General features: G+C 48.1%; 2 protein-coding genes across 2 annotated transcripts in view; one reads left to right on the top strand and one right to left on the bottom strand.

Annotated features, from left to right (window-relative positions):
- Positions 1-1,820: 1,820 nt before the first annotated feature.
- On the bottom strand, positions 1,821-11,326 carry TBCB (tubulin folding cofactor B). The gene is made up of 6 exons (XM_006765042.2): positions 11,106-11,326; positions 10,588-10,731; positions 7,058-7,154; positions 6,238-6,429; positions 2,292-2,364; positions 1,821-2,108 (listed from the first exon to the last, which is right to left on the bottom strand). The coding sequence occupies exons 1-6, from the start codon at positions 11,217-11,219 to the stop codon at positions 1,994-1,996; spliced, it is 735 nt and encodes a 244-aa protein (XP_006765105.1). The 5' UTR covers positions 11,220-11,326; the 3' UTR covers positions 1,821-1,993.
- Positions 11,327-11,667: 341 nt separating this feature from the next.
- Positions 11,668-12,215, top strand: part of POLR2I (polymerase (RNA) II (DNA directed) polypeptide I, 14.5kDa) — a 1,585-nt gene continuing 1,037 nt past the window's right edge. The window contains exons 1-2 of the mRNA XM_006765043.2: positions 11,668-11,949; positions 12,025-12,079. Of these exons, the coding sequence (XP_006765106.1) occupies positions 11,891-11,949; positions 12,025-12,079 (114 nt within the window). The 5' untranslated portion in view covers positions 11,668-11,890. The remainder of the gene's footprint in view (positions 11,950-12,024; positions 12,080-12,215) is intronic.

Here is a 12,215-nt window from a genome sequence, read left to right as displayed (position 1 = left end):
TAGACAAAATTCCAGCGTTACCCACTCCCTGAAGCAGCATGATGTTGGGATGGTCTAGAAAGCTATGGGTTTTTAAAGTAAATTCTTAATGTTTCATATTGTTAATATCCTGAAAATTTATTAAATGTTGTTGAAAGTCATATTACTATTTTCAGATCCTTTCAATAAACAGACTTCTTGAAAAAGTTTTAAAAAAAATTCTCAGCCCCCTTTGCAGTTACAAATGGCCACAAGACAGAATTCTAGCCAACGAAATAGGACTATTAGGGTTGCCAAAGGAGTACATACGAGGCTGAAAGTGGTAAAGAATTATGAATTTATTAGGTCATCTGGAAACCCAGATGGGCCGAGCCCCCAAATGGTGCCAGCAGCCAGGGATGGGGAGTCAGAGGTTTTAAAGGACTCTAGGTGGGCTTTTTCTGGGCGGAAGATTCTCTGGGTGGTCCAAATCCTGGGAAGGTCGGGAGGGGAAGGTTAATGGTCTTAGCAAATGGAATGTGGTCTAAGCAAATGGAATGTGGTCTAAACAAAAGGGTATGTTGGGCCCTGACCGGTTTGGCTTAGTGGATGGAGTGTTGGCCTGCGGACTCAAGGGTCCCGGGTTCGATTCTGGTCAGGGGCATGTGCCTTGGTTGCGGGTGCATACCCAGTGGGGAGTGTGCAGGAGGCAGCTGATCAATGTTTCTCTCTCATCGATGTTTCTGGCTCTCTATCCCTATCCCTTCCTCTCTGTGAAAAATCAATAAAATATATATATATATAAAAAAAGGGGGTATGTCGGTTGTGAAGTGGTCTAAAGCAGCGGTCGCAACCTTTTGGACGTCATGGACCACCAGTGGTCTGCGGACCACCAGTTGGCAACCGCCGGTCTAAAGGTCAGTTCCCAGGGAGGGGTTATCTAAGATTCAATTATTTGATCAGACCTAACAGGAACAAGTTTTGAGTTGTACATATATATTCCTAAAAACAAGGGGTATCCCCTCCTCTCTGCTCCGGGTGCCTGGAGCAGAGGAGGTAGGAATCAAGAGGAGGAGATGGGAGAGCAACAAGATATATGGAGACTGCCCTAACCGGTTTGGCTCAGTTGATAGAGCGTCGGCCTGGGGACTGAAAGGTCCCAGGTTCGATTCCAGTCAAGGGCATGTACCTTGGTTGCGGGCACATCTCCAGTGGGGAGTGTGCAGGAGGCAGCTGATCGATGTTTCTTTCTCATCGATGTTTCTAACTCTCTATCCCTCTCCCTTCCTCTCTGTAAAAAATCAATAAAACATATTAAAAAAAAAAAGATATATGGAGATGAAGACTGGCATTTGACATGGAGGGGTTACATTAGTTCTTATGACTGAATAAGTCCTTACATGGAAATGAACTTCGATTTTGCGAAAGCCAATATTATTGTGGGCCTATCTGTCATAGCAGCAGAATATTATATTAACCAATGAAGGACATAAAAGAGTCTCATGAGCCTCCAGCTACCAGCCAGGGGATAAAGCCTCACCCTGTCCTACCTCTACTTTGCTTAACCTCCTATTTCACCCTTACCTACCCAGCTGCCCCAGCCCTTCCTATAATCACCAAGTCTTCCAAAGGCTTCCCATGTTTGGCAATTAACAATTTTTTTTGAAATTTTAATTTATTGATTTTAGAGAGAGAGGAAAAGAGGGGATGGGAGGAGAAAGAGAGAAAGAGAGAAAGAGAGAGAGAGAGAGAGAGATTTGTTCCATTTCTTTATGCATTCATTGGTTGACCCTTGTATGTGCGCTGATCAGGATTGAACCCACAACCTTGGCATATAGGAATGACACTCTAACCAACTGAGCTACTTGGCCAGGGCTAGGTCCAGCAAATTTAATACACAAGTCTCAAAAGTCAATGGCAAGAACAAAGTGAGTAAAATAAAAACAGGGTCAGGGGAAGAGAGTCATGGGCACACATAGGGAGGGGCAATAAGTGGGCAAGGTAGCTGGAGCAAGAGGATGCCCTTCCTTGGGCATTACATCTCATCCAACCCGTAGTCCTCCTCAGGGAAATCCCCCACGGTCACAGCTGACGGCTTGAAGAAGGCACCGTACTTGGCCTGGCATTCAAAGTAGCGTTTCCCATTCACACTGCCGGGCATGATAGAAAAGTTGGTGGTCAGACAGTCCCCCACATGGCTCCCTCCCCAGATGCTAGGATGGATAGGCTCGCCCAGTAGTATATGCATGCACTTACACATATATGCTCACATATGCAAGCACAGACACAGGTACAGACACACACACAGACACCTGAGTGGGAATACTTATTACCTGCCATCGTTTTTCCCTAGTGGCTCATCGAAGCGTACGCCAATCCAGTAGCCAGGCTTGAAATCTGTGAGTCCTGCCCAGAGGAGAAATCCCAATAAACTCCAGACACAGCTCACCCCAGATTTGTGCCTGCCCACTGAGGAAAACTATTCCTTACTAGGACCACTGCCATCTCCTGCCCAGACTAATGTGGTAGCCGCTTTCACTGGTCGCTCTGCTCCTACCCCTTACTCCCTACTCATTTGACACTCCCCGCCAAAGGGATCTTTGTAAAAATCAAAGGGAAATAGCACCACTATCTTGACCCAAATTCCCACTCAGCATAAAGTCCACACTGCTTATAGTCAAATGATTTCTGACAAGGGTACCAAGACAATTCAATGAGAAAATAATCTTTTCAACAAATAATGCTGGGACGCCCTAGCTGGTTTGGCTCAGTGGATAGAGCGTCAGCCTATGGACTGACGGGTCCTAGGTTCGATTCTGGTCAAGGGCATATGCCCAGGTTTCAGGCTCCATCCCCAGTGGGGGGTGTGCAGGAGGTAGCCAATCAATGATTCTCATCATTGATGTTTCTATCTCTTCCTCTCCCTTCCGCTCTGAAATCAATAATAAATAATAATAATAATAATGCTGGAACAACAAGATATCTGCATGCAAGAGAATGATATTGGACTCATACCTCATACTATACACAAAAATGAACACAAAATAAGGTCATCAAAGCCCTAATGTAAGATGTAACACTATAAAAGTCTTAGAAAGAGGAGAGGGGGTGGATGAAGGTAGAAGAGGGTATGGGGGAATAAATGATGATGGGGGGGGGAGAAAAAACAAGTCAGCTGAGATTTGAAATATATAAATATATATATAAAACTCTTAGGAAAAATACAGACATAAATCTTTGTGACCCTGTATTAGGCATTGACTTCTTAGCTATACCTAAAGCTCAAGCAACAAAAGAAAAAAAAAAACAGATAAACTGAGCTTCATAAAAATATAAAAACTTTTGTGTTTCAAAGGACACTATCAGGAAAGTAAAAAAACAACCAACCCATGGGGGAAAAAGAGGACATATGTAATACTTTCAACAATAAAGATTAAATAAATAATAATTTAAAAACAAACAAAAAACAACCCACAGAATGGGAGAAAACATTTGCAAATCATATATTTAATAAGGGAATTGTATTTAGAATACATAAAGAGCTTTTGATTAAGTTAATGTGTGATTAAAACTGACTGGTGTCCTTTATGGGAAGAAATTTGGAGACACAAAGAGACACTAGAAATGAGTCAATGCACACAGAGGGAAAGACCATGTTAAGATACAGAGAGGAGATGGCCTTCTACAAACCAACGATAGGCAGAAAAAACCAAACCTGCCAAGGCCTTAATCTTGGACTTCCAGCCTCCAGAACTATGAGAAATAAATTTCTGTTGTTTAAGCCATCCAGTGTGTGATACTTTGTTATGGCAGTCCTAGCAAACTAATACATAACTCAACAACAAAAAGATTAACAATTCGATTTTAAAATGGGCAAAAGGATGTGAATAGACATTTCTCTAAAGAAGATATACAGATTGCCACTTAAATACATGAAAAGATGCTCAATATCATTGGCCATCAAAGAACTGCAAATCAAACCCATATGCTTTACCACTTCACACCCATTAGAATAACTATTATGTGGAGAAATTGCAGCCACTGTAGAAAATAATCTGGCAGTTCCACAAAAGGTTAAATATGGAGTTACCATATGACCCAGCAATCCCACTCTTAGGTACAGAGAAAGGAAAATATATGTTCACACAAAAACTTATACAAGAATGTACATAGCAACGTTATTCTAATACATGAAACTTGAAAACATGCTAGGTGAAAGAAGGCAGTCACAAAAGACCACTTAATATAGCATGATTCCATTTATATAAAACATCCAAAAAAGATAAATCTATATGACTTCCAAGGACTGGGAGAGACAGGGTTTCAGAAATGAGGAGTGACAGCTAGTGCAGTGATGGCAAACCTTTTGAGCTCGGCGTGTCAGCATTTTGAAAAACCCTAACTTAACTCTGGTGCCGTGTCACATATAGAAATTTTTTGATATTTGCAACCATAGTAAAACAAAGACTTATATTTTTGATATTTATTTTATATATTTAAATGCCATTTAACAAAGAAAAATCAACCAAAAAAATGAGTTCACGTGTCACCTCTGACACACATGTCATAGGTTCGCTATCACTGAGCTAGTGATTATGGGGTGATAAAATGTTCTAAAATTGATTGTGGTGTTGGTTACACAATTCTGTGAACATACTAAAAACCAATGAATGAATAATGTACACTTTAAATGGGTGAGTTTTATGATACATTAATTATCTATATATCTATAATAATAGAAGGGTAATATGCTAAATAGGGTGACGTCTTCTGGACGTCCTTCTGGACAAAGCAGCAGCAGCTGCCCAAGGCTCAGGCAAGCCACAAATGGCAGCTACCGCTGCCAGGGCCAGCCCAAGGCTCAGGCAAGCCGCAGATGGCAGCTGCTGCTGCAAGGGCCGAGGCTCAGGCAGCCGCGGCGGCCAGCAGTGGCAGCAGTGGAGGTGTGATGGGGGAATGGCCTTCCCCTGATCAGCCAGCTGCCTCCCACAGAGGGAGGCCAGACTGTGGCTTAGGCCCACATCCCCTGAGGGCTTCCAGACTGTGAGAGGGGGAAGGCTGGGCTGAGGGACCTCATCCCCGCCTCTCAGTGCATGAATTTTCATGCACTGGGCCTCTAGTCCTATATAATAAAAGGCTAATATGCAAATCGACTGAACAGCAGAACAACTGTTCACTATGATGCACACTGGCCACCAGGGGGCAGATGCTCAATGCAGGAGCTGCCCTCTGGTGGTCAGTGTGCTCCCAAAGGGGGAGTGCCGCTCAGCCAGAAGCCGGGCTCACGGCTGGCAAGTGCAGCAGCAGTGGTGGGAGCCTTTCCCGCCTCTGCGGCAGCTGGACATCCCCTGAGGGCTCCTGGACTGTAAGAGGGTGCAGGCCAAGCTGAGGGACCATCCCCCTCCCCGAGTGCATGAATTTCATGCACTGGGTTTCTAGTATATATATAAAAGGCTAATATGCAAAGTGTCCCCTTGGGAGTTCAACCAGGAGCTCAACAATTCGCTATGACATGCGCTGACCACCAGGGGGAGACATGGAACAAAGGAAAGCCCTAGCTGGCAGCCAGAAGGAAGGCCCCGATCAGTCCTGATTGCCAGCCAGGCCTAGGGACCCTACCCGTGCACAAATTTCATGCACCGGCCTCTAGTATCTCAATAAAGTTGTTACAAGAAATAAAACCCACACTCCTCTCTACTGTCTCCAAAGTCATGCATGGTTCAGCCCTGCCCATGCTCCCCTTGCTCACTCCGCACTAGCCATGCTTACTTCCTTTCTCTGCCTCAAACTGATCAAGTTTGTTCCTGCTCACAGCCCTTGCACTCATTACTCCCTCTGGCTGGAACACCAAGCCCCCTTTTCACCTGGCTCACTTCTCCCTTTCCTTCAAATAGTCCTTGCCCCAAGGAAGCACTCTGGATTACTCTCAAGGAGAGGTCTGGTACTTCCTCTCAGCTCACAGTTTCCTATGCTTTCCTCATCACTGCCCTTATCACTTCAGCCTTGCTTTCCCCATCACAGCTCTAAAAATTCTGCCTGTTTCCTCATCTTAGCTCTGACCACTTTTGCCTCAGAACTAACTACTCTGGCCTCCACTTCTTCTATCACAACCCAGACATTCTGCCTCTGCTTCCCAATTCCCTGCCATGAACATTCTGGGTTGTCCCTGTCAGCTGCTCTGTTTGTCTCTCCTACTAAATTGGGATCTCCTTGAGGGCTGGGTCCCCAGCATTGCCCCCATCAGGCAGGGCAGGGCATAAGGCCTCAGTGGCCACATACCTACATACATGACGGTGCCCCGGCGAGGGGGCTGTCCAGGTGCCCGCACCTCACAACGACTACCCACAAGGATGGCACTGGCCTGGGCCTTCTCCTCCGTGAGGCGCTGGGTGGTCTCAGCCTCTTGTTGTGCCCGCTCCTCTTCATTGTATCGGCCTAACTTGCTGCGCTTCAGGAAGGAGCGGACTGAGTCTGTGGGTGGGGTAGGGGATGAGGGTCAGACACGGTCTACCTAGTGGGGCCTCTGGCCTAATGAGATAACCTTCCACTCTCACAGGGCTAACATTCACAGAGAAACTCTCCTGTTCTAGGTGTCAAAGGGCTATCATTCAAGTCCCCCACGTCTCCCACCACAACCCTGGCCTCTCCCCAGGCTTCCTGGGGCCTCCCCACAATCCAGAAACTAAAGGAAAGATTCCTGTCTCCAGTCTTTCACATCACCCCATCTTCCCATATCCCTTCAGCATCACATTCACCTCCATCTGTCCCCTGAATCCCTCATCTTCCCCACGTCTGTACTGATCACCTCACTGCCCTATCCACTCCACATTCTACCACGCTCTGCCCCCATGTGACCCTGACGACTCCCCCCACACTCGATCCCTCAACACCTGATCCCTCTAATGCCCCCTCCGCTTTCCCATGCACCTATCTGCCTCTCACAATCCCTGACACCTCCCAGCCATCTGCCCCATCACTGCCCTCACCACAAGCTTCCCCTCAATGTCCCTGTCTATTGTCTGTCCCCCATTATCACCACCCACCTGCACACACTCCTTTTGGCCCCCACACGCTCCATTTATCCCCAAGTGCCCCATACCTTGCCTCTGGTCATAGGCTTCCTGTGAGATGCTGTATTTCTCCACCTTGGACACATCCTCATATTCCCCAAGGCTGGCACCGCTGTGGTCAATCACCTATAGTAACAGGAGGGGTCAGAGGGGATCAAGGTCTGGTCACGGAGGCTTGGGGTGCTGGGAGTGGAGGTACAGTTGCACAGTGGAGCATTTCATAGACTTAAGTATCTCCTGTCTAGGAAAAACTATATTCTACCCTCACTTTATCCCAGCCTTTTCTCATCTCCTGAGCCTGGCAGAAGGGATGAGAGCAGGTGTCTGTGCTAGTCATCTCCCTTTCCTCACCCCTATACGAACCCTGAACGCTGGCGTCAACATCACTGCTAGCCCCCAAGTCACAAGAACCAAAGAGTGGAGCTCGGGTCTTGCGCGTGAAACCTCTAGCAGCACATCTGTCCTCTCTGGGCTTCTGAGAGCCTCTTAAGTGGCCTCAACATCCAGACCCTGGGGCATCTCTTCCTGTACTACCCCCAAGGTTCATTAACTCACTGCTTGCTGAGCTCTTCCAAGGCGCCCAGCTGGGCCCTGTGTTGGGTGCTAGGGATGCAGTGCAAAAACAGATAAACGCCTGCTGGGAGACCGACCATATACAAATACACAGATATGTGTATTAAACACCAGAAGATAACAAGGTCTGATATAAAAAAAATACCACAAAGAAGCTTAAGGAGCCTGGGAATGTAGTCAGGGAAGGCTTCTAAAAGGAGGGAATGTCTGACCCAAAGCCTGAAGGATGAAAAGGAGCAGGCACAAAGTCCCAGATGTAGAACTGTCCTTAGCCCTTTTGAGGAACATCAGAGAGACCAGCATGGCTTGTGTGGAATAAGCCAGGGATATGGTAGACACAACAGATCACTGTAGACTTTGCTTTTACCTGGAATGAAGTGCAGGCAGGGAGGCTATGAACCAGGAGAGTTCATAGGTTCCCTCTGGCTATGTGTGGAGAACAGACTGGGAGGCAAGAAGGGATATGGGAGCAGGAGATAGAGATGGCTGTATGTCCAGGAGGGAGAGGATGGAGGCTGAACCAGGGTGGAGCACTGGAGGGGGAGAAAAGTTTAGATTCTGGACGGATTTTGTAGGTGGAGCCCGCAGGGTTTGGGGACAGACTGGATGTGGGTGTGAGGGAAATAGAGGGCTCAAGAAACACTCTGAGGTGTTTGGCCTGAACCACTGGGCTAACATACGAAAAGAGAAATGGCTCTTATCTCTGATCAAGGGTCACTAGGAATTTCTACTTCTATATTAGGGATTTTTGTAAGTTTGAGGTTGCTGTTATTTTAAACAACGAATATAGGTAATATTTATAAACAGAAAAGTTTTAGAAAAAATAAAAATTCCCCAGAGATTCCACCTCTAGGACCTTCCCTGAATGGACTCAGAAGTCAGTCTGTCTCTATACTCAAATTCATGTGTGAAAACCTTCTGTTTGAGGATGCCACTGTCCATGCCTGACCTACCAGCATCCCTAGGCTGAGGCTGCTCAGGGCAGCCCAGTCTCAGTGCTGTGGTCTTTCCATACAATGCTGACCCACAATCCTGGCCCACTCCCACCCTACCACATCATCTGGACTATGGAAGTTGCCTCCTCATTTGTCTTCCTACTCCTTCTACCCTCCACGGTCTATTCTCCACACATAATCAGAGAGGGCCTGTGAACCCTTCAGTCAGACCAGGGCTCTCCTAACTCAGAGTCTTCCCTTGGCTCCCACTCCCCTCTGCCATAGGAGTGGACACTCTTCAGTCTCTTGTACCCACTTATACCTCCCATCTCAGAGTATCTGCACATGCTGTACCCTTCTTCTGGGGCACTCTTTTTCCTTCTTCAGTTAACTCTTCCTATTCAGATCTCTGCTAAGGCAGCACCCCCTCTGAGAAGTCCTCATTAATGGGTCATGTCCCTTGGTATAGGATTTCCAGCTCTTTGTTCTCCTTCTGCGTGGTCTTCACCTCACTTTTGTTCTTGTGAATATTTAGCTAAAATCTATCTCAGATTGGACAGAGCTAAACAGAAACCTTCTCAGACTTGGTTCATAGCTATACCCCTGGTGTAACACAGATGCTCAATGAACAGTTACTAAATAAAATGAAAGATACTAAAAAATTTTTTAAAAAAAGAGACCATTCTCTGGGCACACTGACTAGAATTCTAGAGTCATGTAGACTGAAGTAAAATATGTAGCTGCAGTTCACCTTTAGGACAGTATATTCCATCTTAAAACTAAGTTGTTCTTTGTTTTTATTTTTTAATATATTTTTATTGATTTTAGAGAGGAAGGGAGGAGGAGAAAGTGATAGAAACATCAATGATGAGAGAGAATCATTGATTAGTTGCTTCCTGCACGCCCCCCAATGGGGATCAATCCCACAACCTGGGCATGTGCCCTGACCCAGAATTGAACCATGACCTCCCGATTCATAGGTCAATGCTCAACCACTGAGCTACACTGGCTGGGCAAAGCTAAGTTTTCTCTTCTGCAAAATAAGGTTAATTATACCATCTTCCAAGTCTTATTTTATGGACTCAACTCTCATCCAACAATGATTCACTGAGCATCCTCTCTGTGCCATGCATTGTTCCAGGTGCTAAGGAAAAATGCACAGTATGTCACAGGATGATAAGAGCCATGGACAAAAATCAAATAAAGGAATAAAGGAGGTTTAAATTTTACACTGACGCCAATGAAGGCCTCACACTCAAAAGTTGACATTTAAGTACAGACTGGAAGGAAAGAGTAAGCCATGTGAGCATAGAAAAAGAGCCATCAAGCTCAGGTTACATTCAATGTATAGCACCTTTGAAGGTAACCTCACCTGGGATGCTGAGATGCCTGAGGAATACGGCAGAGGGTCGGGGGTGCGTGTGAGGACAGAGAAGATGATATCAGCTGATGCATGCAGAGGTCCTTTGTGTTCCAGCTTCTCCCAACACATCTCATCGCTCAACCTGACCCACCTCACACTATAGGCCTGTGTATACTCTGCTTCCTCCAGCTGGCATCCCTTCCCACCTCTTCTCTTACGTCGTCCTTTTCTTATCCTTCAAGTCTCAGCTTAGGCATCTCTTCCTTCAGAAAGCCCCTTCTGATAATCCCAGATGGAGTCAAGCACCTCTTCTGGGTGTCCCCAGTCCCCTGGGCTTACCCCAGCCCAAACCACTCTGGCTGTCACCGGTGATGGGTCTGTCTCTCTCCATACTGGACTACAGGCTTCATGGGGGCCTATCTTGGTAATCACACAGGACAAAGTATGGCAAGCATTTGTTAAATAAATAAATGAATGGAGCCCAGCCAGGGTGGCTCAGTGATTAGCCAACGACCCATCTGGTTCCCAGGGCACAGGCCTGCTTGCAGGAGGCAACCCATCGATGTTTCTCTCTCATTAATGTTTCTGTCTTTCTATTCCTCCCCCTCCCACTCTCTCTAAAATCAATACAAACATTAAAAATAAATAAATGAATGGAGAGGAGGGATCCCAGGTAGGGAGGTCTCACATGGATGCGGCAGCCGTCATCTACGGGGTAGGAGCCCAGTAGCGCATCCTCCTGATCCAGCTTGCTGCAGAACTTCTCGTCAGCTCCATAAAGTTCCAGTTCCATGCAAGACGCAGGGCTGCCCACCACCAGCTCTAGTTTACACTGCGAGGAGTAGGGGATGTGAGAGGTTGGAGAGGAGGAAGGCTGTCAGTGGCTCCACCCCCTACCCAGACTCCCCGCCCCTTGTATCAATAACCGTCACCCCCTCCTTACTCCTCCAAGAGACCCATCATTTTAGGACCCAAGTGGTTATCCCTGGCCCTGCCCCCTCTGCTCTTGTGCCCGCCTCTGAAACCTCTGATTTTCCCAGGCCCTGCCCCCTTCTCTGGCACCTCCGGTTCCTTCTGGCCTCGCCCCGCTGAGGCCCGGTCCCCAATCCTTGCAACCTCGGTTTATTTCTGGCCCCTCCCTGCGATGGGGAAGCCCATCCATTTCTTACTTGCCCATCCCCTCCGGACCCCGCCCCTTGGCCACACCTTGAATTCTGCTATCGTGAGGCTGCGACTGTACCGCTTCTCGGAGCGAAAGCTGTTGAGAGAGCTGCTGATGAAAACGGTCACAGTGGGCGCCGATAACCCCGTCACCTCCATCTTGCGCTCTGGGGGTGGGGGTGTGTGTGGGGAGGGGGGAGTCTGTAGCTCCGTCAGGCACCTCACGCCGGCTCCGCCGCGGCCACTACGGGGATATCCACCTCTCCCTGCTCCCGACCTGGCCAATCGGCGCGCTCCTGCAGGAAGGTCCGCCAATCGCCGCTGTCTCCTCAGCTCCGGAAGCGCTCCCGTTTTCCTAGGTAAGTCCAGCCAATCCTGAGAGGCCGGACTGGGTGCAGTTCTTCCAATAGCAGCCCGGGAAACGGCCGGGCGGCGAAGGTGAAGCCGGGAGAAAAGACTGGCAGGCGTTCCCCCGCCCGGAGGGTAGCGCGCACATGCGCACTGGCCTTCGGCTCCCCAAGAGTAATGACTTCTAGAAGTGCTTTTCGCGTTACGTGACGCGTCGTATTCCCGGCTCTCGTCCCATACTATTCTATAAACTGGGGAAGCGAGGCCCACAGGTCGGAAGCAATTACTTTAGGATATCAAAAGATAAAAGCAAGTAATTAATCAAATCTAAACGCAGAGAGCCGAGCACAAAACCGCTAGCATCCAGTGCTTGTGTGCAGCTCCGCCCCTCTCTAGGCGAAGCCAATAAGCCTGACCCTTCCCGCGACCGGTCGCGAGGCGGAGCGAGCGAGCGCGGGAGGCTTGGCGGGTAGTGCTGCGCTATGGAACCGGACGGGACCTACGAGCCGGGTTTCGTGGGTATTCGATTCTGCCAGGAATGGTGAGACGGGGCAACAGGTGTGGAAGGGGAGCAAGTAATGGCCCCAGACTGACCTCTGGCCTCCCGTCCCCACAGTAACAACATGCTTTACCCCAAGGAGGACAAGGAGAACCGTATTTTGCTCTACGCGGTGAGCACGAGTCCGCGGGTGCCCCGGTCTTCCCACGGGTCCACCCGTCCCCATCGTGGCCCCGCCCTGCTCCACATGGCCGCTACTCCCTGTTCCGCCCGACTGTCCTGGTTTCTTTTCTCTGTGGATTTTCAGT

Source organism: Myotis davidii, unplaced genomic scaffold, assembly GCF_000327345.1.
Source record: "Myotis davidii unplaced genomic scaffold, ASM32734v1 scaffold681, whole genome shotgun sequence".
NCBI classification, from domain to species: Eukaryota; Metazoa; Chordata; class Mammalia; order Chiroptera; family Vespertilionidae; genus Myotis; species Myotis davidii.
Note: the sequence above shows the minus strand (reverse complement) of the source record. Positions and strands in the feature narration are given on the sequence as shown.

What these genes read in the sequence shown, in the direction of transcription:
- TBCB (XM_006765042.2), bottom strand. Translation starts at nt 11,219, where the DNA reads ATGGAGGTGACGGGGTTATCGGCGCCCACTGTGACCGTTTTCATCAGC. An exon ending in AGCCTATGACCAGAGGCAAG is followed by an intron (nt 6,430 to 7,057) that starts GTATGGGGCACT and finishes CCCCACCCACAG; the next exon opens with ACTCAGTCCGCTCCTTCCTG. An exon ending in CTAGGGAAAAACGATGGCAG is followed by an intron (nt 2,109 to 2,291) that starts GTAATAAGTATT and finishes CATGCCCGGCAG; the next exon opens with TGTGAATGGGAAACGCTACT.